Below are 26,930 nucleotides of genomic sequence, written 5' to 3'. Positions count from 1 at the left end.
ATATTTGATTAAAACATGTTTTGTTTTTCATTCAGTGGGTAGAAAATCCAGAAATTTTACTCAAGTAAGAGTAGAAATACTTCATAATAAAATTACTCAAGTAAAAGTAAAAAGTACAATGAGGTAGAAAATACTCCTAGAAGTATTCTTTTAAAAAGTTACTCAAGTAAACCCAACTCTGGCTAAAATATAGATACTTTAAAAAGTTACATTATTGTTATCTTAAACATCTGAGGTGTAGTTCTCTATAATCACCAGCAGGGGGCTGAAGATGAGAAAGGATGTACAATAAGAATCCAACTTCGAAGAAAAAAGAAGAAAAACTCTTAAGTATCTCATTCAAACTACAGGTGTTAGAATATTATGGAACAGTAAATGCATTAACTTTAGACAATTATGTTTTTAAAGATTAATTTGGACTAGAGCATTGTAAAAAAATATTTATATTAATTGCAGACAAACAAAACCAACATTAGGAATATTAAAAAAGACCAATAATGTACAATAATGTCCTTGTATTGTAGAGTTAATACTCAATACTTGGTTACTTTGCTCATTTTGCAAGAATTACTGCATCAGTACTGCTTTCAGTCGATCGAACTGTGACATTATCGACGTGTTAAAGAAGCAAAAGCTTATCCAAGTTATTGAATGGTTTTTGCTTTACAGCCCTTTTTAAAGTCTCAGTTTCCCCAGCATTTATTCTTCCACTTAACCTTTTGAGAACATATTTTGATACTTTTTAAAAACAGTTTTCCTATCAAAGAGCTTTAGATTATTACCCTCCTTTAGAAGAAAATCAAGTCAGCAATATTTCTCATAACAGTGTAGAACAAACAAGGGTTTACTACTTATGGCTCTAGAGATAAATGTGCATTGTTTTAAAATCCACGTTAAAAATTATTATTATGGAGAAATGGTCAAAGTTATTGACTGTTTCTGATCAATAACTTTGTCAGTTAAAAATATGTATGATACAAAAAAGGGTAGCTTAGATTGAACTCATCTTGTTTGATTTTTCATCATTATTCTTCTAAACTATGTGCTTTGAAAAGTAATTTTCAAAGAAAATACCCTCCTTCTTTAAGTATTTCTTTGTTTTAAGATGTTTAAATATGTCAGTCTGTGTATAATAATCTCTTAGTTTAACTAACTTTTCAAATATATTTTAATGTACCAAGATGTATTTGTTTGGGAAAAGTTAAGCACTCTTTGGGGCCCTGATGATCAATTATACCTTGGTCCAGCTTAGACATTTATTTTTTTAGTTTCTAGTGTGCATTCTAATTAGTCTTGTGAATATTATAAAAAATGGTCACTCCGATTTGCTTTCTTCTATAATTTCACAATTGAATAGATCAGAAACTATATGGAGTTGAAGCATTATTTGTGCTGAATGAATGGGGCGTATAGGGGAGTTTTCACCAATAATAACCAAATAAAACTTAACAAAACATGGCTGATTTCCTTGTAATTGGTCTGGCAGAACCTGCAGAGGTCCGCAGCCGGAGTTTTGGATCGATCTCGGTGGAAATGAATGAGGGGCCGGACCGGATGTGGGACCAGCAGCTACCTTCAACTGGGCTCTGAGGAAATGTGCTGCTGCTGCTGCTTTTACGGACAAACAATAGCGCTCGTCTAAATCCGGCCACTTCAACTCATTTGTGCTGCATATTTTTCCAGCCAGAGGAGGAGCAGGCACGCAGCGTTCATTCACAGATGCATTTTTCGCCCTCGGAGGGAGCAAAAAGCGGAGGGAAGTGTCGCTAAACCGACCGACTCCAGGCTGATCCTCCTGCAGGTAAGAGCAGGGGACCGTTTCCGACTCCGGCTGCTAATGTCAGCAGCTAACTAGCTTAGCTTAGCTCCAGTTTACAATTAAGACACAATGCAGTCAGTGTGGGAAAAGTTGCTATTTATTATCAGATAATAGATAAATAAAACAACTGCTCCTTTAGTCATTTTAAACATATATTTTTGCGGGTTGCGACATAAATTTAGCTAACTTAGCATGCTAGCATGTGTCGCTAGCTTCCATCTGAGTTGCAGCAATTTTAGTTCAGTTCCCTGACAGATTTCATTCATTTACATAATGGCGATAATGTGGCAGTTCTTCTTCCTGATATTATTATTATTATTATTATTATTATTAACAAACGAATGTCATGTGTTTCTAAGTCAGTTTGTAAGTTATCTACCCATTAACTCAAACCGCAGTAAGCCATGTGTGTGTGATAAGATAAGCTTTGTCAGTGCTGCCCAGTTTATCAAGGCTGTCGTGGCGCAGCGTTGCGTTTAGAGACGCATGCTGTGAAGCTGCAGTTGCACACAGTTAGTCATGACAGGCTATATTTACTAGTGACCTATGCTGCAACACTCACACCAGCAGAAAGGTTACTGGAGTTCGTTTCATTCTGCATGAACCAGTGCATTGTTCAGATCTAGAATGTCATTTTAAAACTAAGGCATCTTTTTTCTTTTTCTTTTTTTTTTTTTTTTGCCTAAAAGCAATATTGTGACTTGTAGGAGAATGTTACAATGCACAGTGTTAAGTTACAGTTTTGTTGTAACTTTTTAAAAAAGAATTTGCACCAGAAACTATAATAAGACTACAGTTTAGATGGGGAAGTGTGTTTGTTCCCCTCAGATTTTCCTGATTAATTTGCATTCGGAAGGCCTTATTGTGACAGGCCTATTGTGTCTAGGCCTGTCACAATAACCAAAGGTCAATTAATCGCATGATGAATTAAAACGATCTCAATAATTTTTGCTTTTCTCTCTTTCTGACAAAAACTAGAGATGATGCTCTTCAGTCTGGTGAATTGGTCTCAACTAGACATTTAAAATGTTTTCCAGTTCCTGTGTTAAATATTCATTTGAATTTAAAGTTTATTGATCTTTGAGAATGCCTTCTTGCTTTATTGTGCTATTACCATTGAAAATGCTCTCAAAAAAACAATATTATTGTTTATTGCAATAACATTTGGAACAATTTATTGTTCAGCAAAATGTGTTATTGTGACAGCCCTACCTATGGCATAATTGCTTTTCTTTAATCTCTTTTGGATAATGCACATGTTACTTGGTCAAATTTATGCGGTAAAGTGCATTAAAGCTGCAGCATAAAGTAGGAAAATGACACTATTAGAAATGGCTTGTTGTTTAAAATAGCTTAATTGTGAGAAATATTCATTTTATTCCATCCTGAGGTTGTGAAATACTTGGTCTTTTCATGTTCAGTCTTGTTTAATTAAGCTCTTAAACATCCAACAGCCTGTTTTTTGAGCCATGAACCAAAGTTTCAAAGTAATTGTTTGCTTTGCTGCTGAGAAAAATGTGCAAGTTCAAATTAAAGTTTCTGCAAAGCGTGTTTGTGCTAAGTTCACTCCCATGCAGACACGTAGTAGTAACCCGTTGATCCTCCTATCAAGCTCAGCGTTGGCCTGCAGGACTTTGAGGTGTATAAACATTGATAAGACCTTATCTTTACTCTTTCATTAATGCAGTTAGGTGAAGGATGACAGCGACTTTAGCTGTTTGTACTCGTAGCAGTAACGTCACCCTTTTGTCATTAGTCCTCTCACTTTCCCCAAAACAGAAACGAGGCACGTAGGGATCCTCCAGTGTAATCAGTCACTGCACAGCCTATTAGTGTGGCCGCTTCCACGCAAAGTGCTGAGGCGGCTTTAAAGAGGTTATAATCGTGTTTTAGGATTGCAGGGCCAATTAGCTTTGACCGTTTGCATGTCTGAAGTTATTCAGGAATAACCCAGAAATACATAGAGCTCTTTTTATCTGTGTATTTAATAAGCGATAAAATAGCTTAATAGTTTTAGTATCAGTCAGCTTTATCATGGCTTAGTACTTTTAGTGTTTTTAGAGTTGGTTATTTTCAAACATACAGGCTTTTTTATTTTTGTGAAATGCATGTTTTTGAAGGACAAACATTTAGGGTTAATTCCCACTGGCCCTGTTTGGTCCACTTTAATTGGACTCTAGTTCAATTAGAAAATCAGATTAGTTTGGAAATGGAATGGAAATTATTGAGTTCGTTTTAATTTATCATACGATTAATTGAGTTATTGTTTATTGCCAACAAACCTACGTCTCTGTTCAGTTAAAGGGAACTCTGGTGCAGTTTGAAAGCAAATGTTAATGACAATCGAACCAGCTCCATAAGCAGGAAGCGAACTATAGTGCAAGGCATTCTGGGTAAATATAACCAAAACAAACATGAGAGGTTAGTTCTCTTCTACAACAGACAAAAGAGAAATCCTACAACTGCTAAAAACTCACACTACTCCATTTTTGTTTACCTTTTGTGAAGTAGGAAAGTTCTTCTAGTCGTCAGAAGTTTTGTGTCATTTCCTTCAGTGGTTCTTGGTGCAGCGCCCCCACAGGCGAGGAGAGGAACATGTTTTTAAATAAATCGTTTGGATTGTTTTGTGGTGTGGTGAGAAAGCGGAAAGTGAACTGCATTAGCTGAAAAATGTGACAAATGTTGCAATTTTGGTTCCCAATCCAAAATTGGGAAATTTCAGGTGGGAAAACACCCTAAGATATGCCTTATATATGTTGTGGACTTTTGTCTTAAGATTGATTTTTTTTTTTTTTTTTACATAATTTGTTTTTACACTGATTTGCCACGTCACACGTTAAGTTTAATAGTTTACCCTTCGGTATTTTTATTACAAAACAAAAAGACGGCCATTTTGTTTTGGTCTTTATAGACAAGGGATGCACAAGTCCAGTCCTAGAAAGCTAATATCCAGCAACTTTTATACCTGACTCTAATGCATCACTGGGCTTTGTAAAGTTGAATGACCTGCAGATGTGAGAGTTCAGACTTTCGATTCAGATTTAAAAGTTATAAGATCGTAGCTCTTAATGTTTAGAGTTGTACCAGAAACACATTTATCAATCCTGATCCACCTGTCCTTCAGCCCACCTGATCCGAATGATTGCATTACCACTTCAGCTACCAAGAGCTCCTGTTAATCACCCAATCATTAGAGTCAGGTGTTCAGTAGGTGGAAAACCCAGAATTCATGGTTCGGTGATATAGATGCAAACTTTTATCACAATATTTGGTGTTAATGTTGATAAAATTGATGATAAGGAGTATTTATTACCTCTTTTTTTAGGCTGTTTCTGCACTGTACATTACAGCCCCACAAACAAAAATACTGCTCCTGAAAAATATCTTCATTTGTAAAACGCTTCTTTAGAAAACCATCATATAAAATATGTGGGATTTATGTCATTAAACTGAGCATGGTAAATGCATTTGATCATATTTTCAAATGTATTGATATTTATTGATACTTTAATTGAACAAACAGTGAAGAAAGTAGTAAAAATATCAATCACAACACTGACACTTTTTAAATAAAAATTCTTATCATGACAAAAAAATCGCGATAATTGATGAACGATATGATAAACTAAGAAAGCCGTAAAAGCGTAGTTTTTTTATTTGAATAAAGGGAACAAAGATAAAATGATGACAATCCAGTCTTTATATCAAAGTATTTATCTTGTTCACAAATGTTCAGAATGTGGTGAAAACTGCAAAAAATAAGAAAATTAATTCTAGAAAAGTATGCAATTTAGATCTGAAAAAATGCATGTGGTTTTAAAATGACTGTAGCAAAATAAATTTATTTATTTGTGACATTACGTGTATAATTACGTCTCTGATCCGTCTGGATTTGTTGCTGTGCTTCTCCGTGTCTGTCCGCTGTAGCCCTGAAACTAAAAACTCTCTGGCTGCTGTTTTTACTCACCGACGACGGAAACGTTTGGCTGTAGTGTAAGTGCAGCCTTAAAATACACGGCGGTATTCCTTAAGGTGGTTTGGGTTCAGGGCGGCGCACTAATGCAGAGAGTGAGGGCAGTGAAACATGAACAGAATTCACTCTCCACTGATCACAATGTATTTTTATCTGCCTCTGGTTGCTGAGCCTCCGGACGGTTCTGTGACCTTTAACACTTTCCTGCTGTGACGGTTTGTGTCCGTCGGCTTATAAATACCAGGAAAAAACATCCAGAGGTTTCTGTCTGATGCTGCTGTCGCAAACACGCAGGGATCACGACGTGTAAATATTTAGCTTTAACTCACATTACAGGGATTTTATTTTTAGTAGTGGCGGGATTCATTAAAAGTTAATTGCAAGATAATGTGCAATTAATCACATTTTAATTAAAAATTATCGACAAAATAAGCAAAATTTTCAATTCAAAAACCATTTTTGCTGCTAAATTATTGAATAAATACACATGAGCTCTACAACAAATTTATTTTAAATTTTTTATTTAGGTTATTCAACCATAAGGTGCAAAGTGCTACTATATTTACCTTTAATTCACATTTCAAACTTGGTATAGTGGAGGGATTTATTGTTAGTAGTGGTAGGACTTAATTAAAAATTGTAGTCAAGTTAAATGCTCGGTCTCTATTTATTCACATTTTAATTAAAAACTATTGACAAAAAAAATCAACATTTTCAATTCAAAAAACATTTTTGCTGCTAAATTATTGAATAAATACACAACAAAAAAATGTAAATTTATTATTTAGGTTATTCAACTATCAGATGAATAATACATTGAAAGCATTTTTTTAATATATTTAGAAAATTATTATTTTCAGCTTTCAGTGTAGCTTCTTTGACAAAATACTTTAGGAATATGGATTGTGGTTGCTGCCATCAGCATTGGCGATTTCATTGGGCAACACGTTCTGCATTGAGATGTATTTTAGTCTCATTTTTGTAACATTTGCACACGACAGTAATCTGAATCGGCAGGTCAGGCTTGTTAATTGATTGAACTAATCGATTGGAAAACGGCAATCGGTGCACTCTGTGATCATAGCTCCACAAATACAAATACTGCTTTGACTGGCTGACTTATCTGTTTTGTTTTGCTTAATGCGCCTTATTGTCTGGTGCGCTTCACATATGAAAAAAGATTGAAAATAGACCATTCATTAGTAATCCAGTGCAGAAAATACAGTAGTAAAATGAACAATCCCAACAATACTGACAGTTTTGTGAATGTTTAAACATCAATAATTGGAATTTATCATAATAACAATAATACATGTATCACGATAAATGATAAACGATACGATAAACCCTATGAGAAGCTGATATTTATGTAGGAAATCCACAGAGTGGTTGTTGTACCGTAACAGATCCCATCGGCTTCCTGGTAGAGCAGAACTCTGTCTGGTTCTGTTAACGTTAATGCAATGTGACATATTCAGGGTGCACATAGCCTGGTAATCAGCACTAATCTGATCCACTGGATTAGAGGATGGGAATCCAAGACTCTGCTTACTGTACATGTGTAGCTGCTGCTGCCTTTCTCAAGGAAACCATCCATAACGATCCTCTTTAGAGGTTATTAATTTGGTTTTTACTCCTCTCCATGATGGAAATGTGTTTATTTTGGTGATTTTTCTCCCTGTTGCTGATGGGTAGCGCTTTACTTGGCGCCCACGCTGATCAGGCAGTTCCTCCATCAGGTCCTGGGATCTGGTTGTATTCTGCTGTCATCATCATAATCTCCCGTTTCTCCTGCTCTGGGATTATCATGGCTATGAAGCAGGCCAGCCTGTGACCGTCCGCTGCTCTCCGCAGGCCTGTACTTTCACATTATTTACTTTGGTTTTGAGTTTGGTGACAAACAAAGAGCCAAAATGCTGAACCAGAGCGCTGTGATGATCTTCACTGGGATCTGTGGGGCGATGGTGTTCATGGCCATGGCCTACTATGTCTACTGGTAAGTTCAGCTCATACAGGTCGATTGGCAGAAAAATTTCATTTATTGCATATTTTTTAAGGTGGTTTGGAACATCTTGTGTAATTTTTCAAATTTTGCTGGACGATAAATTATCTCAAGCATTATCGCGATAAACGATAATATTGTTGTTTTGAGGCCATTTTCAAGTCCTGCAATAGTGATGGCATAATAATGAAAAAACACATTCTCAATTATCAATAAACTTTAAATGCAAATGGATATTAACACTGCAACTGGAATACAAACATGTTTTAACCAAAAATTCACCAGACACAGACACACACCTGCAGTTTTTGTTAAATTTCTTATTGATAGAAACTGATTAGGAAAAAAATATTCCCTGATTTTGTTACTTTTTGTCATTTTTGCCCTTAAAATTCAAAAATTTCCAACTTTATATTTTGTTCTATCTGATCATGTAATTTTTAAATATGAAATGATAATAACCTCAGTTACTCAGTACTTTAATAAACGTATTACTAAAATATTTTTTTACATACTTGAGTATAATTTGTGGTTACAATTCCCACCTCCGATTTTAATTTACCATGTGATTAATTTACTTGTTTATTGTGACAGGCTTAATACGATTTTAAAAGTTAAAGTGTCTCACCTTTCCTCTGGTTTGTTTGGCGTTTGCGCAGCTTTTCTGGCGGTGAATGTTGATAGAAATGCAGGTTATTATTTTTAGTAGCTGTGTTCAGGTGATGCAGAGCAGAGGCAGCTGCCCAGCCTTAAGCAGCTTTAACCCAGTCACCGTTACTTATCTGTCCTCCAGCCTCTCACAAGTGGGCCTGCTTTCATTCTGTCCATCCAAACATATTTTTACGCCAAACCACCTGTGCCTGTTTTTGTTTTTTCACCCATAATTCATGAGCAAACCCAGTATCTAGTTTACATACTTTAGATCAACATTAGATTATTTTTTTCTTTTGCTCTTTCCTTTGGTTTGTTATTTTGTTTGTATTTTCTTTTAATTCCTCTAAAGCACTTTGTATTGCCTTGTTGCAGAAAATGTGCTATATAAATAAAACTACCTTTACCAGGCCTGTGATTAGCTACTTTTACTGGGCGATAAATTGGCCCAGAAATTATATTATTCTGAGAAAATTTTCAAGTAAGATACTAATAATGGCACAATAATGCAAGTTCATCCTCTCAAAGACCAATAAACACAGGATCTGGAAGATATTTTAAATATTCAAACTAAAACACAACCAAAAGCAATAAATAACATGGAAAAGAAAACCACACACAAGCAAAACAATAAATAAAAAGGATTATGAAGGCTCAGTAAACAAAATATTAATCATCAGAATGGAAATTATTGAACCTCATTGATTGATTGCGACGGATTTAAACACATCTATATTTTCAAAACTACACAGGACGTTGACGTTCCTTATTAGATCTTTTCAGATTCTCATCAGTCATTCACTCATTTAGCTTTTTAATTAACTGTCAACTCTGACATTAAAGTAATAATCAACTCGTATGAAGGAAGTAAAGTTAGAATCATATCCTGTTTGTATAAAAAAGTTGATCATAAACAATTTTTACACCAAATGCATAAAAGAAAAACGAGAATCAGAATTCAATATGAAAATTTCATATAAAACTCCTTATATAAAAAGTAAAAATATACCTCATTGGTGAGATTGTGGAAAATTGTAGGCATATCTTGCCCACATCTTGTGGAAATGTAATACAATAACACCAATTTGGTGTTAAATAATTCACTACTGAAAATACTTGGCTACAAGATTCATATGAACATTACATCTGTGTAATTTATCTGAAGAAAATGTACAAAAAAGGGACAGAGATTTGGTTAAAATACTACTAGTAGCTGGTAAAATAGGCATTATAAGGAACTATGGAGGAAAAACCCCCACTGTGAACCAATTGATGCAGACTAGAAGAAATTAAAATTATGGGAAAATGGACATCTTAACAGTCTTGATCAAGTTAAAGAAAAAAAAAAGTCACTAACTTTTTGTTTGGATTGCTACTCCAAACTGCTGGCATTTATCTAATATGTATGACTGTTGTATTTATAGCAGTTTGTTCTGATTATAAGCAGAAAAATATAATTACCCACACAGCTGCAGTTAGCTGTGGACTGTTTTCATGATGCGAGGTCTTCCTCGGCGAGATTACCTGGTTGTTTTTGTGAAAATAAAAAAAAACATTGTAGATATTCTGCAGAGCGAGGAGGGAAGAAGTTTCTGTTCTGGTAAAGGAGTGGAGCAGTATGATATGAAAAGCTCTTGTTTACAAATGAACCAGTTTTTCTCCGTTCTGTTAACTAATAAAAGAAAGCTGCACTGCAGAGCTGTTCAATGTGTATAAATGACATTAATAAGCTTAAAAAAATTTTTTTTTAGTAGAGTAGTTATTTAAGCCTTTTGTGAAGAGATTTGTTGAAGTTGAGTGTTTTGTAGGTGCTGTGTGTGGCATCACACTGATGGGATCAGAAGGGAGTGTCTGTAGAAAGAGAAATGAGAGCAAAGTTCATGAGTTATTTGGAAATGCCTCATTCTGCAGCGCAGCATGTCGCAGCAGCAAACGGTTTCTGTAGGGCAGCTTGAGATGAAACACAGCGACTGACTGAAAATGTAAAAGATGTGTATAAATCTGATAAATCTGGACATTATTTATTAGTTTAAAATTTGAATTTATGTTTTTGACAAATGTGAGAGGCTGGAAAATGAGTCTGGGATTTTCTGATAGCCTTCTAAGCAATGGATAGAAGTGAGAGTTGGTTCACATGAAGTTAACTTTGGTGTGGTTTCAGTTTTTCTGGGACTAATCAGAGAAAAAGGGACACATTAACAAGGTTTGTGTAAAGTTTTGAATTCATTCATCTTAGTTTTGCTGCATTACAACAAAAAGTTTTTGTTGTAATGCAGAATCATCTAGTAGTGAAACGATTAATCGAATTAGTCACGATTAATCGATTACTGAAATAATTGTCAACTAATTTAGTAATTGATTCATTGTTGGCTGCTATTTGCAGTAACGTCAAGACATATATGTATGTACTGTATATTGCATTTAAGATAAAAAAATCTTTGTTTATAAATACATGTCATCTTTTGCTTTGTCTTTGTTCAAAATTTGTAATAAAATAAAATAAATCTCTTACTAGGAACTTTTTAACATTCGCGTTCGCTAAAGGAATGCTATGTTATTGCATTTTAGGAAATAACATTGGTTTCTTATTCTATAAAGTAATTATTTGCTTATTTGCATCTTTTAATGCATTTTTAACACTGTAAGTAGTTAAATGGAAAATCTGCAATTCTGACCATCCAATTTATCATCAGAATATTTGATTACTAAAATAATCATTAGTTTCATCCCTCAGTTAGACAATATAGGTAGTATTGTTAGTTTTGTTTTTATTTTGCTACAATGTAACTGGTGTACTAATTTGGTCTAACTGATCAGTTTTATTTTATCTCACAATATTTGTTTTTGCGAGTCTGACTTTATGGCGTACATTATGGTTTTTATTGTCACTTTTATCATCATAATCATTTCACAAAAGGTGATTAATTTGTGAATACAATTTAAATTCCATTTTCTTAATCTACAGTTGGTGGTTTTTATTTTTCCTTAATTTCAATTCAGAAATACTTTATTTATCCCAAATGGAAAATTTATGTTGTAACACACGCACATAAATATATTCAACGCCTCTTTATGGATGGTAATGCTGAGGAAGGAAGGATCTCCAGTAGCAGTCAGTCTCGCAACAGATCTAAAGACGCCTCTGACTGAAAGCTCTGCATCCAGGAAGCATCATTTTCAATTCGGAGTTCAAATTTTATTTGAGCTTTTGAGATGCTAATCATCTGCTCCCAATTGTAAAAACACTGTTGCCATGACTACACACCATAGCAACTGTGCCATCTTATGAATAGTACTTTAAAAAGTACTGAAACTGGCGTATTTAGATCATCAAATCCAACGTTGGTTCTGGAGTTTTGATGACCAGAGTGTTGATCTATAACGAGGCTCGTCTTGAAAATATGAATTTATGATTTATGATAAGTTGGCTTAAACTTTTTGCGTAGCCGATATGAAGTCTGTTGGATCTAGCAAAAAACACTGATTTAATAAAATGATATGCAACTTTCTTAATTTATCAAGCAAGTTTAATAAAAGTTATGGTTTCCATAATTCAGTAATTTCCCTGCTGGGATGAATAAAGTACTTCTATTCTATTCTATAATTCACGTGGGTCTGAAATTTATGTGATTTTGATCTTTAAAAAGTTCTAGATTTCATTAAATTGGTGAAACTTACAGAAACCAGTGAATTTTCCAGTGAATAATGTGTTTAAACAGTCGTCTTTTAAGGTTGCTTGGCATTCTAGGAATTGATTTGTCCTCCCATTCCTCGTTCTGGTTGTAGTAAATTATTCCCTCACCTTCGTTATGTTCGTATACGTCTATTAAACACCAGCTTTCTTGGCTTTTAAGATAAAATGTTTCGTAATATAACCGTCATTGTCACAAAGGTCAGGTTTGTAGGATCATGCTGAAATATTTATGGTTGATTAAACTGATAATGAGCTCTCAGTACAGGAACCAACGCAATGCTGCGTGTTTGAACACTTCTGCATTTACTGGCCTCAAAAGTTGACCTAAATTGGGATGAATTTGAATTTAATATGTAGCTTTTTTTCCTCACACAGGGTTGCTTCGCGTTTCTATCCCTTCTGTGTGTATTAAGTTGCTGTGTGTGTGTGTGTGTGTGGGTTTGATTGCGCTGGAAAATACCTCTCCCCTACCTGCAACTGTCTGGCTTCATAACATCCGTTTGGCCTAAATTCAAGCTGCCTCTGTTCCAAGGCTGCGACTAACAATTAATTTAGTAAACGATTAATCTGTCGATTGTTTCGATTGTTTATTGATTAATGGGATACAAAAACTCTACATTCTACAGATTTTTCATTGAAACACTCAGGCCTTTTTTATACAGTGTTAGAAATTCATTAAAATATGCAAATAAACACATTTAATTCCTTTTTAAAATAAAAAAATAAACATTTTATTTTCTAAAATGCAATAATACAACTTTCCTTTCGTAAATCTTAAAAGGTTGAAGTTAAAATATATTTACAGACAAATGTATTTATATTTTAAATGCATAATGTATAAATTCATAGTGCAGTTTCTGCATATGTTTTTATTTTTGTTTTGAGACTGCATACGCCAGTTAGCAATCAGTTGATTACTAAATTAGTTGACGATTAATCGTTTCTTCTCGGTTCTGTTCACAGCAACTAGAAATGTAAAATAAGTCTACTTAAGTGTTTAAAAGTTGCTGCTGCTGCTTTCCTTTGGTTATAATTGAATTAATAGGCAATATTTTACTTTCACCTTACTTAACCCTCAAACTAAATAAATGCAACTCTAGCAAAACGTTATTTACAAAATAGATACCAGTTAATAAAAGAGAGCTGAAAACTTGTAGTATTTGCGTAACAACCACAGTTTCTGGTTGATTTTTACGCATTTGAGGAAGTTGTGACTTGTTGCTCGCAGTAGGGATAGGCCTTTATTGTGAGTTGTTGTTAAATACTCAAAAATTTTGCATTTGTTTCAAAATATGTCTGATTCATTGCGAGCTGCTCAGGTGTAGCTGGCAGTGATGGATTTATATCCAATAAAGGTCTGCAGTGGGTTTATAAGCACTTTGAAACCTTTTTTGTAATCTATTTAGAATATAAGAAGAGGATCTCCTGTAAATAGTGTTTGGGATTAAATTTTTTTCCTCTTTAAGCTGTGGTAGAATAACCCTACAGAATAGTGGAACGTCCCTGAGGAACTGTGGGGTTTCTACAAGATAACAGATTAGAAATGTTGGTCGGAACCGAGTTAAAACGGGCTTAACCTACACTTTAATGGGCTTTGCTGCAGATGTGGGAACAGTCCATTCAGTATTGTGTTGTGCAGTCACCTCAGTACACACACTGTAATTGTACATTTGACCTACATTGCTTTCTAAAAAATTGTAAAACAAAATCTTCCCTTGCTGCTATTGTGTGTTGGCTGCTTTTCTAAACACAGGTTTCAGCTTTTTAAATAATTTTACTAAATTGATCTAATATTTATAGTATAAGTCACATAACCCTGCAACTGGACATTATCTGCTTATAAAATCAGTCATTACTTCTGCCATAATGTCTTATTCTTCACCACCATAGTAACCCAGAATCCATATCATCAAGTAATTGGTTTCTAAAATATGGATATTTGGGTTTGAGGTGCTATAATTTTTTTCCAGATAAGAATTTGAGAAGCTCAGATCTCTTCACCTCAGAACCGAAGCAGCTTAAATACAAAAATAAATAACCTCTGCTTTTATTACAAAATAAATAGCCTCTGCTTTTATTTTTCATTTTATTTTTTGCTGCAAGTCCCAATGCTACAATATGGAATTCTCACAGCATAATCCCCAGTAAAACCATCAGGTTTTCACAATATTAACAAAAACTTTTAAACAACTAGAGAGTGCATCCCGTTATCCATTAGCTTTTGTGTGAAACAGCTTGTAGCATGCTAACTGTGGTTTTACAGCATCTTGGTGCAGTTCTGTCCAAACGTTTTGAGCTATGGAACAAAATTGTCATTTTAAACGTCATCAGAAGCTGTAATTTTATTGGAAGTCCTTTCATTTAACCTGCATACAATATTTTACTGAAACAAAGTAGAAAAGGGGGAAAAATCTTGAAGGTGTGTAACTGTTTTTGTAATAATGACTACATTGGTACAGCAAAGGCAAATGGGAACCCAAATAAACAAATCTTTATAAAAATCTATCTTTTTATATTAGTTATTTGTATTTTTAATACTTTTTTTCATATGAACCTATTTGTGTCTTTAATAAGGTTTATAATGATGGAACAAATCTACTTACTATTCACTCTTCAAGTCCTTTTGTCCTGTAGCACATTCTGGAAAAGAGAAACTATTTTATACTTTTGTTGTTTTAAATAAGATGGCATAAATATCACTGTTGCCGTAATGTGTCCCTTCATTCTCTGACCTGCTGTCTGTTCACAGGTCCGTGGTTTTGGCTGACGGGCCGTGTAAACGCGGCTTGTAAAGGAACTCCACTGTGGTAAGAACATTGTTTTTCTGAAAATTGTTATATTTGCCTGAAGTTAATCAAAGCTGAGGCAGCAACATCTTTAAGTTGACACTATTTTATCAAAGTTTAAGCTGAAGCTGAATTAATTTGCTTAATCGTGATTAATCAGTTTATTTGATTAACCATCAACTAATTTAGTAATATGGTAGATTAATCGTTAACTGGAGTATGCAGACAAAAAGGCAATTTGCTGAAAGAAGAACACACTCGGAGCAGTAATTAATCCAAAACCATACAAAAGATCTATAAATTTTGCATTAAAGATAAAAGAACCTCGTTTTTCTGTAAATTGGTTCTATCCTGAACTCCTCTAGTGACTTAGTTTTAGCTTCACCTGGTTCAAATACCATTAAATGAGGCATCTTTTGCATCCAATTATTAATTAATTAACCCAAAAATAGTTAAATTATTCCTACAGTGTATTGATAAGTCAAGGAGTTGAGCTTTTCACATTAGAAGTATTTTTTCTTGCAGATGTTACTTCTGATCAACCGTTCATTAAAGGATTGCTATGTTATTGCATAGCAATAACATAGCTATGCTATGTTAGCTATAATATGCTATTAATAGCATATCTATTAATTAATTTATAGCTATGCTATAAATTAATTAAGAAATTAATTTCTTATTTAAAAAACACAATTAATTTAGCATGTTCACATCTTTTAATGTATTTCTAGTATTGTATAAAAATACTTACGTGGAAAATCTGCAGAATGTACCAATTATTTATTCAATTAACCGATTATTTATCTGAATAATTGATTATTAATATAGGTGTAAATACCAGTGAGGTTGTAAAATGTAGTTTGGTTCTGTGCGGTGTCCAGGTTGGTCGTGGTGTGTAGAGAGGAGCCCGCTCAGCCCCTCCAGGCTCCTCAGCCATGGCTCTCCTGGCCTACCTGAAGAACCTGTTCATCCTGCAGCTGCTGATGGGCTTCGTGTTTGTGGTGAGCGGCCTCATCATAAACTTCATTCAGCTCTGCACCTGCGTGTTCTGGCCCATCAACAGGCAGCTCTACCGCAGAATCAACTGCAGGCTCTCCTACTCTCTGTGGAGTCGTGAGTACTTCAAACTCCCGCTGCGTGTCGCGTAACGTTTGTACCCACTGTGATGCCGTACAGAGCCTTGTGGAAGCATTAGGCAAAATCCACATTTTGCAAATTTTTGTGCATCCATTTGAGTCTAAACTGCTTCTAAAAGCAGCCAAAGCTCTTAATAAAACCACCCAGCTTGTTTTTGGCACTGCAAAAACACAAAATCTTGATATTATTGTCTAGTTTCTAGCGCAGACATCTTTGTTTTGTTTTATTTCAAGTGCACTATCTTACAAGTGACATTTTAGCAGGATACATCATCATTAGCTTTATTTTGTGGACACTTTTTTTTCTCTGCTCCCTCCCTGCACCTACCTGCCCTGCTTGCTCTGTTTTTGTCCTGTCTTTTTCTATATTTTTTGGAGCCTTTCTTTGCACATCTTCCAAATCTGCAAATTATGGATCTGGTCAACTGATCTCTCATGCAATTGATCAAATTTTCTTTATGAGAAGACTGGGAACAGGAGAGCCCTCTTGTCCTGCTGGGACACACCCGGTGGGATTCACCCTGGATTTATTCATGATAACAGGATTTCTGCTGTTTGGAGCTTGTGGATACCTGGCTAATTGACAAATTTATGACGGACTTGGCTGAACTAGCGAACATTCAGACTGTTGGTGTGGACAGAGACGCAAGTTGGATGTGAATCTTGCTGAGACTCGCAGCCCAACTGAGGACTCAAAACTCATTAACGGGATGGAATCGATCTTGGAGAAGTTGCTAGTTTCAGTTCTGTGGAACGACCAAACTAATTTGCATAATTGGGAACTGAGATGTATCGGAGAGACTTTAGGGAAGATTGAAATTTATAATCTACCCGACTTAAGACATTCAGTATCTGAATTGGCTTTCCCTGTGTTTCCTTGGAAAGGCTGCATATTTCCAATCTCCTTGAAGATATGTAAACATAACGCTCCTTCCCAGCTCACCCCCTCCTGTTGTCCATGCAGCTGTGGAGCTGAGCGCTCCCAAGGACATTCCTTGATAACAACATCTTATCGGACTTCTGCGGGGAGGCTGAGCAACGTGGTTTCATGGCCCTGTGATGTCACCGCCTTCACTCATGTCTTTGTTTTGTCTGAATGTTGCCATGTGCCCTAATGTGTCCTTTCCTCTTTTTTATTTTATTTTGTGAAACTGTGGAGTACTTATTTTTAACCCAGAAAAGGAATTAGAACAGAGACTCTAGTTTATTAGTCACTGTTTAGCCTATTTTTTAGAAACTGTAGAGTACTCACTATTTAGATCAATATTAGATTATTATGCAGAGCAGCCCAGAAAAGGAATTAGAACAAACTTAGAATCCAGAAAAAATTCTTCCAGAACAGAAACATTTAGTTTTTATTATTACTTAGAAACTGTAGAGTACTCATTACTTTTACAAATGTAGAGCATACTTAGAAAGACCAGAGAATACTTATACTTATCTAGCAACCCAGAACAGGGTTAGAACTTGGAATCCAGAAAAACTACTTTTTAGACTCCTATTCTTTCAAACCAGAAAAGGAATTGGACCAGATGATACTTACAAACACTGAATAGGAGTATCTAGTTTGTGGATCAACATTATTAGCTTTTTCTTTTTTTGCTCTTTCTTTTGGTTTGTATTTCCTTTTAAATCCTGTACAGCACTTTGTATTGCCTTGTTGCTGAAAATGTGCTATATAAATAAAACTACCTTTACCCTTAAAGACACAAACAGGTCCATAGAAAAATGATATTAATAATTTAAGAAAAAAAAAAAAAAACAATCACAGAGAAAGATAATAATCACATGTACAAGTCACTGTTTTACGGAAAGGCTAGACCGCCAATACAGAGGATTGTTTTAAGTAAATAATTCCTTAGTATTGATGAAAACGTACTTGTTTTCACTGGCAAGACATTTTTTTTCCATCTTACAAGTTAATTTATCTGCCAATATTTCATCAATATTAAGGAATTATTTACTTAAAACAAGAATATATCTTTCTTAAAAAAGTAACTTTTAAGTTGGGTTGTCTTATTTAAAGTGTACTAAGACATTTGCACTAGAAACTATATCAAAATTAGTTGGTATGATTTTGTGTTTTTGCCGTGTGGCCGTTTTATAAAATGTCCTGAATATTAAGTCAGGTTGCGCCGTTACCTAGCAACCACTGCCAGCCCAGCCCGTCTCCTAGCAACCCAAGCACAGTTCCAACTTGTCTATAACTTCGCCCCAGACATGTCTGCTGTGTTTCTTGGGTTTTAAGATGTTATTTGTTGTCTGATGTTCTCCAACAAACCTGAGGCCTTCACATAACAGCTGGGTGTAAATAGACACAGTTTGTGTTTTTAAATTCTCCATTTTTTTGTTCCATATATTACCGATGTTAGCAGTAACTGTTGGTTGTCGATGATTTAACCTGCTGTACTCTTCCTATCATGTATCAATTTAGATCTGATGTCTTTTTTTGGCACACTTTATTGTCTTTGATAGTTTGTCCCTTAGTTTTTTTGTGTATTTTTTATATATATAATTATTGCGACATGAATTGCCCATGCAGGACTTGAATAAAACTGAACTGAATCTTATACAGAAAGAAAATGACTCTGCTGATGCAGGATATTGATCCGATATTGGCCAGAAAACAAGTCAGCGGTCAGTTGTTTGCATACCTATTGTTGTTGACTATTGTTATCTGAGTAATATCGCTTGATAAAGCATTTTCTAATATTCCACACTACAAAATAGGTAGAAGTGTGTATGATTTGTGCTGATATCTGATCAGTATTGGCTAATTCTCATAGCTGCGATATCGGTGTCATATTGGAAGTGAACTTTATGTTTCTGCTCAACTCATCTTGCACTTTACTTCACAATTACATGTTATCTTATGTTGGATGAATAAACTACATTAATGTGATAAAATGTGAGAAAGTTCACAGAGTGTGAGGCTCTGTGTCTATAAAGAGAGCAGCAGAGTTTCTTTATTTACTGCACGTGTGACAGAGCAGACACCAGGCTGGATGCTAAACTTTCACCTACTTCCACAACAGACTGTGTGACTCAGCTGCTAACTCTAACCCCTGACAGATATTTTTGAAACGGTGACCTTAAACACTGGAACAGATTCAGCATTTTTTACATTTTTTCTTGAAGTTTGTTTAATTCTGCCATTTGTTTTTGTTTATTTTTAGAGCTGGTGATGATGCTGGAGTGGTGGTCGGGCACAGAATGCACCCTATACACCGACCAGGCTACAGTGGACAAGTTCGGCAAGGAGCACGTCATCATCATCCTCAACCACAACTTTGAAATCGACTTCCTGTGTGGCTGGACCATGTGTGAAAGATACGGGGTCTTAGGGGTCAGTGAAGCTCCAAACTGTGTCTACACACATTGGCAGGAAGCTCAGGTTTTTATTTTGACATCGTTCTAACTGTAAAAGTTTCTTTCCTGCCTCTAGAGTTCAAAAGTGCTGGCCAAACACGAGCTACTGAAGGTCCCTCTGATCGGCTGGACCTGGTACTTTCTAGAAATCGTTTTCTGCAAAAGAAAGTGGGAGGAGGACAGAGAAACGGTTTTTGCAGGCCTGGACAGGCTCAAAGATTATCCTGAATATATGTGGGTGAGTGCTGTGGTGGCATGTTGAACTGGGATGGGTTGTTATTCATTTTAAGTCTACAGGGTGGGCCATAAGTTTCCATACATAGAAAAAATAAACATTTTATATTGGACAACTGTTTTTATTTTTGTGGGACTCTGTGTAATCGCTGCACGTCTTGGACCACTTCATCGTTGTTCTGCAACATTTCCAATTTTCTGAAACTTGCAAATAAGTTTTGCTACAGTGTCATGTTTGATGCTCGTTCCATGTTTTCTGTTAAAGTGCAACTTTTGTGCAACCATGCGACTGCTTCCCGATCCAGCCATCAGTATAATTTAAATTCTTTGCTCTTTTGTCAAACACATCTTCTTGGGACTCTGAAATATAAAAGAAATATTTATTTTACATTCTCCTATCTATGGAGACTTACGGCTCACCCTGTAATATACCTGTAGACATTCGCTTATTCAAATATAATTTTATTAATTCTTCGGATTGGTCCATCTCATAGAATTAAGATAGTAAAATATCCTCCCTGAATTGAAACATAAAGATTAAATACACATTTTATCACAGATAGATCGGTGGTGATAACAAGTTTTGCTGGATGAAATTGCCCCAGAAATTATTGCGATAAACAATAACAGTATCACTCACCATTTTTGGCTAAAATAATAATAAAAATAATGGCAAAAACTTTAATATCTAAAGGACATTTACCACTGGCACTAAAAGATAGTTTAAATTTCCAAAATAAGTAAACAAAACAACGATAATTAAAATTAATTATGAAGTTTCTGTAACCTAAACTGATTCAAAAACTTAAATCTTTCAACTTAGACAGGGGAAATGGGCAAAAGTGCCAGGTAGGAAAACGTTTAATAAAATTAAAAACCTAAGTCCAGGCGAACTACTTCGTCAGATCTTTGCAGTATTTTTCAAAATGGCAGCTTTTCAATCATATCAGTGGGAGCATCTCTTTAATAATCTCTGTCCAAATGGAGACTATCAAGATGTCAAGGAGATTCTTTACTGGTTTTATTTAAATAAATAAAAAAACATCGGAAATAAAATTTTCCACAAGACTTTTTATTAATAACTAAAAAGACTTGAGAGACCCGACTAAAGTTAACATTGTCCCAATATTTTGAGTTTTTCCCCGTTATGTTTGTCTGGGTTTTTAAAGCACAGAGCTGCAGTAGATTATTTCCTTCAGGCTGTCCGCACATCCTTAAAAAGTCTTAAATACATCTAAAATTAAAGTTTTAAATGGTCTTACTTTTGTAAGTTAGCCTTAGCTTAACATAACATATGTGAATCACAGGTCTCTAATGTTTCACTATTTGGTCTCACATTAGTAGCGGGGTCTTTTTCCACAGGACTTTTCTGTCATACAAAAGTTAAGTTAGCTACCGCTAACTAGCTGCTAACATGTCAGAGGTAGCTAACGTTTTCTTAAATCCATCATTGGCAAATTTATCAGCAGTTGGCAGGACAATGTTCATCTTAGCCTTTGGCTCACTTCTGCTGCTAATCCCTACGATTTATTTATTTGCGATTTTATTTTGTACGTTTGTGGCGATGCGGGTCTTAAAAAGGCTTAAACCCAACTTGCAGGAACCCTCTTCCTGTGTCTCATCCGTCTCTTTCTCAGCATGTTTAAAAGCATCAGTTTTACTTGGACCAGATCAGACGTTATTACCCTGATAAGTCGGGCAGAGTTAAGTTGGTTTGCCCTCCATCTGTCAGCTTTAGTGGTCCTGTGAGTTTTGTGGTGACATTGTTTTAGCCTCATGTTTCACTGAGGTGCATTTGATCTGTAATTCAACCAAGCAGATTAAATGGGACTAGAGAAAAGAGGACACCCAAACCCTTCACTTTGATGTTTTTTGTGTATAAGTTGAGCTTCTGCCTCCACAGTTTCTGCTGTACTGTGAAGGAACCCGCTTCACGGAGAAGAAACACCAAATCAGCATGCAGGTGGCGGAGAGTAAAGGCCTCCCCAAACTCAAGTATCACCTTCTACCCCGAACCAAGGGATTCACCACCACGATGCAGTGTCTGAAAGGCACAGGTGCTGTGCGTCAGCAAACACAGACATTACAAACTGGGATAAAACCCACAGGTTTTTGTTTCTCACTTCGTTTTCCTCTGTTTCACAGTCACTGCTGTGTATGATGTGACTCTGAACTTCAAGGACAACCAGATTCCCACTCTGCTGGACATCGTCAACGGCAAAAAATACAAAGCTGACCTGCGTGTTAAGTGAGTTCATTTTATGCTCTCTTTTTTAATAAAACATGAGAAATTGATTCAGTTGTGTCCTTAATCAGCTGGCTGGACTCCAGCGTCTTAATGGGTTCATAATAATGGTTTTATTGGTCAGGCATTCTTCTAAATAAAAACAGACGGGATGAAATCCATCCATAACAACAACAACATTATTGATTATTTAATCTTAATTAGACAGAAATGCATGAATGTGTCTGGTTTACAAGGATTTCCTTATTGGGAAAGACAAATCAGTTCTGGGATTTAAATGAATTAGCAGAGCGCCCTCTCGTGGCTGAAAGCGTACACTGCACACCACGTTTCTCAAAAGCCTGGAAAACTATTAAATTTACTTTAATTTTCAAGATCTGGGAAAACATGTTATTACTACTTTTAAATACATTTCTGTGATTAAAGGTGAGGAGAAAAATTATTTTAAAATTAAAATGAGTGATAATAATCTTTATTAAAGAAATTCTTGTCCTCTTAACACGCAATTACAATAAAATTCAGTAAGAACAAAAAGAATAGATGGCAAAAACAACTAAAATTGGTATCTATACATTTTGCACAATATTGGCATGTTCCAGAAATAACTGATAAATAATAATTATGTCAAGTTAAGACAGTGAGAATTTATCCCTTTACAAAGACATTTTTAAACCTTTTTTATTACCACTATTAAACAGATTTGGAGTATTTGAACTTTATTTTGGCACTTGGCACCAACAGCCAGGAGCCATCCCAAAAAGTGTGTTTATGGTCACCAAGTAATCATTAATATTTTTCAGCCTTCTTAAATGTACATAATATAAAACCTCTCTGAAAGAACCTCACATGTATGTCATGTAATTGGTAATAATATTTAAAATAAGCTGGGTACGTGATTCATCACAATCAGTAAATAAATTACAGAATATTCATCACCTCAAAGTATAACTTTAAAATAACAAGGGAAAACTTTAAATATTCCCAAAAGACATTAGGGGAAAGAACCAGATTTCAGTTTCTGTGTTTAACTAATCAGGAGTTGGTAGAAAATATAAAATGTGTTGAGCCTGGAGCTGGAAATCTTTTACCAAAGGAAAAATACCCACAAAGTTGAAGATGGAGGCATTTTAGGCTATTATTATTAAATGTTGCCACTTAAAACAAAAACTTTCTGTTACAGATTTACTTCCAACTGGAACTACAACTGTTAGTAACCAGTATTGGTGAACCGATTGCGGTTTTCTGGCCAGTTATGATTTTGACTAATACCAACTTTTTTCGTCTGAAAAGTCACTAAACATAATTTTTGACCTTTTAAGACCTAAGTTTCAAATCTCCGTCTGAATATTTTTGCTTATTTTAAGTGTACACAGTTCTTTAAATGTCCTGTGAGTAAATATATTTGCCCACTTATCCATAATAACTGTAACTTTCAATATCTAGCAAGTTATTTTTGCAATTAACTGTCTATGAACAAAGTGCCCCCCAGATTAACTTCACTCCCTGGAAAGGCAGGAGTGAAATTACTGTAATAACCCGATATTGGCTGGAAAGCGTAACGTCTCCGTTTTCAGAAACCGTTGCTAGTTTTCAGATAGCGCAAAGTGTCACAGAGTTACGGTTCTGCAAATTTGGCTGTGTCGTTGCCGCTCCGTTCGGTCTGGAAGGGCTAACTGCAGACATGACCTGGTGGGACGGTCTATCAGTAAAACCTTTCTCATGTGAGAGCAGAAAAGGACAGTGGCTGAATTTTAGACCTTCGCTGAGGTAGATAAGATCAGTCAATAACATGAAAGTATCGGCCAATCAAAGTTAAGGAAATCGGCTCTGATAAATCGGTGCGCCGGATGTGATGATTTGTTTTTGGTGGTTTTCTTACTTTAATCCCTCTAATCGTTGACGTTCTCCCGTCCAGGCGGTTTTCTGTGGAGGATATTCCGGATAATGAACAGGAGTGTGCCAACTGGCTGCACAAGCTCTACCAGGAGAAAGTAAGATGGAACCTAACTGGATCTTTACCTTCGTCATGCATGTTTCAGTAGATGTGTGTGTCTTTTTGTGTGTTGAATGCAATGTTTTTGTTGTTTTGTGTGTCAGGACGCCTTACAGGAGCATTACGACAAGGAAGGAAAGTTCCCTGGACCCACAATCATCCCCCCGCGCCGCCCGTGGACGCTGCTCAACTTCCTGTTCTGGGCCACTGTTCTGTTGTCGCCCCTCATCAAATTAGCATGTGGGGTGATCGTTAGCGGCTCCCCGCTCCTCATCATCGGTTTCATCACCTTCCTCATCATCGGTAGGTTCAACAGGCGCCGCCGCTTGGACCGGAAGGAAAATATAATCCACTGTGTTCACGTCGATGTCCTCTTTTGTTTGTCTTTTGTTTCTCTTTTTGTCCTCTGCCAGCCTCAGTTGCTGTTCGCCGTCTCATCGGGGTCACAGAGGTGAAGAGAACAGGCTCCAGTTACGGAAACCAAGAGGCCAAGAAAAAAAAGTAAACTGTGTGACCCCCTCCCCCCCTACACCCCGTCTCACCGCGGCGTCTCACTCCCCGTCCAACTCCATCCTCCTCCTGCCGTCGGCAGGCCGGGGAGGAGGCCCACCTGTGAAAACAAAACCAACACCAGAGTCAAAAAATTAGAAGAAAATCCTACCTTCAGCGGAGGAAGAGACGAAGACGAGAAGGTGTGGGAATGACGCTGTCTGGTTTATCACAGATTATAAGGAGGGGGGGAGATGCAGTACTGTAAACCCACCAAACTCCCAATTAAGTCCGTTAAACAAGAATCATAAGCCTGAGGTCATTTTCTAAAAGCCACGCCCACTTCCTGTCAACTGTTGATTCCTTTGAAGCTCACGCAACACATCCTGATCCACACCGATTAATTTCTGTTATCCAGCGGCAGTGCTTCTTCCCAACACCAGGATCCATCGTTCCCCTTGTTCTGATGGGAATCGGTGCTTTTCGGCCCAGCCTGGTTTTCCTTAATCAGCTCAGACAAACCACTCAAAGCCCGATTCACAGCGCTCAGATTTCTACAACTAAACCACAAAATGGCTCAAATTATTGAACTAAATGCAAAAATAATAGGAAATAATTCAGTGAAAAGACATTTAGAGATCCACCATCCAACCTCCAGCTAAAGCCTCTGGATTTAAGAACATTAATGTTATTAAAGGTGTTTTTGAAGCAAAATAAGAAGATAATTGCTGTCAAAAGAAACGGTTCACTAATATTTAAGCATGCTATGTTAGTAATTTCTCAGTCACCTTATTGTACACTGCAAAAACACAAAATCTTACCAAGTACATTTGGTCTAGTTTTTAGTGCAAATATCTTAGTTTTTATATTTCAAGTCTAACTTTAAAAGTAACTTTTCAGCTAAATATAATTGCTTATTTTAAATCAATAATTCCTTATTATTGATTAAAAACAAGAGTACTGGTTCCACTGGCAGAAGTTTTACCTTATAACTTACATTTTTCCCACGTTACAGGTAAAATAAAATCTGCCAGTGGAACTATAGCTTTTTGAAAAATGAATACATTCATTTTTACTATTACATCTTTACAAGCTGCTATTGCTGAAAAGTTACTTGTAATAAGCTAGTTTTTGTATTATTTAATGTGTAGTAAGATATTTACACCAGAAACTACATCGAACATACTTGGTAAGATTTTATATGTTTTTCATATTAGGTAAAACTTAACGATTTCCAAAAGTTTGGCAACATTTCAAAACAAATGTTGCTTAAGAAAAAGTCAAATTACTGTAAACGACTTGTTTTCTTCCTTCAGCAACCACTTCCACACTGAAGAGTGATGTTTTGGTGCATCTCTAATCATCTGTTTCATTGTAATCTATTTCAAGTGAAATTAATTGTTAATTTAGTTGGAAATTCTTTTAAAAAATGAGTTAAATATAAAGTTATAATCCTGACTTTAGACTCTCAGATGGGCTGGTGTCTGCTGAGCTGCAGCAAGGACTCTGAATGTGAAAACCGAGGAAACTTGCCCTCATTTAAAACACAAACTTCCCGTTTTTCCTCCATTTCTCCTATCGGATTTCAAACAAACACTCCACATTTAGGAGTGTTCGTTTTCTCACCCACGTGTAAGGCGGACGACCTCCGACCTCCTAAACGTGCCGTTTCGACCTCCCTCCCCGACACCGAAACGCAGCTCACGGTGGAACATGAATGGCAGCAGAATCAAGGGTCAAAGGTCACCAACTGTTTTCATGTAGCCACACAGCTGTTAGCATAGACTGCAGTAGGAGTATTTTTAACCTTTGCCTTAAATCAAGCTTGCTCAGGCAAGGGATTGCTTATTTACCTCCCTTTGGAACGCATAACGCCACTTTTGTTATGTTTTAAATCTTCACCCTTCATTCCTGTCATTACAATAATGCATGGTGGAGTAGGAAGAGTTAATTAGCAAAATGACTGAATCATTTAAACCGTGGACTAATAGGAAGATGTTAATTGAAGGGATTTCTTTTTGGCAGGGTTTTGTTTGGGGGGAAAAAATCACTAAATGTTCAAAGTGGACAAAAAAGGAATTATTTGTTTTGTTTAGGAATTAAAAAACAATCTGTAAGAGAAGATAAATTGCTTTATTTGATTAAATGACTTATAGGAAGTTGGTTTTTTGTTGCATCAAACCCACTTTTTTAAATCTCCGAGTTGTTTTTTATATAGAAAAATCTTTTGTTATCCACTTTAAATAATTTCAGATGATTTCTAGGAAACTTTTTGGTTGTGTTTGAATAAAAATCACTGTTGAATACATTATAAAAAGATTTTGATTTCTTGAATATAAAATTGCACGCAGGTTTCCACATTTTGAAAGCAAAGCATCATTATTTTTGAGCAGAGAAATGTCCAGATCTTCTTTCCGTAGTCGTCTATAAACGGACAGATTTCATGCAAGCCTTAATTAGCATCAAGGGTCAAAGGAACCACACAATTTAAAGAATAAATGGATCTTAAATCAGCATTTATACATGTGATCATTTAAAT

At 35.8% G+C, this 26,930-nt stretch overlaps 1 protein-coding gene across 3 annotated transcripts; it reads left to right on the top strand.

Moving 5' to 3' along the window:
- The first annotated feature begins 1,549 nt into the window (after positions 1-1,549).
- On the top strand, positions 1,550-26,702 carry agpat3 (1-acylglycerol-3-phosphate O-acyltransferase 3). 3 transcript variants are annotated; one of them, XM_028023256.1, is made up of 10 exons: positions 1,550-1,801; positions 14,889-14,946; positions 15,807-16,038; positions 19,238-19,407; positions 19,507-19,668; positions 21,568-21,721; positions 21,810-21,912; positions 23,825-23,900; positions 24,007-24,181; positions 24,316-26,702. In XM_028023256.1, the coding sequence occupies exons 3-10, from the start codon at positions 15,861-15,863 to the stop codon at positions 24,405-24,407; spliced, it is 1,110 nt and encodes a 369-aa protein (XP_027879057.1). In that variant the 5' UTR covers positions 1,550-1,801; positions 14,889-14,946; positions 15,807-15,860; the 3' UTR covers positions 24,408-26,702. The 3 variants fall into 3 exon arrangements, with proteins under 3 accessions (XP_027879057.1, XP_027879055.1, XP_027879056.1); XM_028023254.1 differs by having other exon boundaries at positions 1,551-1,801; positions 24,007-24,205; XM_028023255.1 differs by lacking the exon at positions 1,550-1,801 and adding an exon at positions 7,766-7,788 and having other exon boundaries at positions 24,007-24,205.
- Positions 26,703-26,930: the final 228 nt, after the last annotated feature.

The sequence above is a fragment of the Xiphophorus couchianus genome, chromosome 7, assembly GCF_001444195.1.
Source record: "Xiphophorus couchianus chromosome 7, X_couchianus-1.0, whole genome shotgun sequence".
Lineage (NCBI taxonomy): Eukaryota > Metazoa > Chordata > Actinopteri > Cyprinodontiformes > Poeciliidae > Xiphophorus > Xiphophorus couchianus.
This window is presented reverse-complemented; position numbering and strand designations above follow the sequence as displayed.

What these genes read in the sequence shown, in the direction of transcription:
- agpat3 (XM_028023254.1), top strand. Translation starts at nt 15,861, where the DNA reads ATGGCTCTCCTGGCCTACCTGAAGAACCTGTTCATCCTGCAGCTGCTG. An exon ending in CTCCTACTCTCTGTGGAGTC is followed by an intron (nt 16,039 to 19,237) that starts GTGAGTACTTCA and finishes GTTTATTTTTAG; the next exon opens with AGCTGGTGATGATGCTGGAG. An exon ending in CATCACCTTCCTCATCATCG is followed by an intron (nt 24,206 to 24,315) that starts GTAGGTTCAACA and finishes GTCCTCTGCCAG; the next exon opens with CCTCAGTTGCTGTTCGCCGT.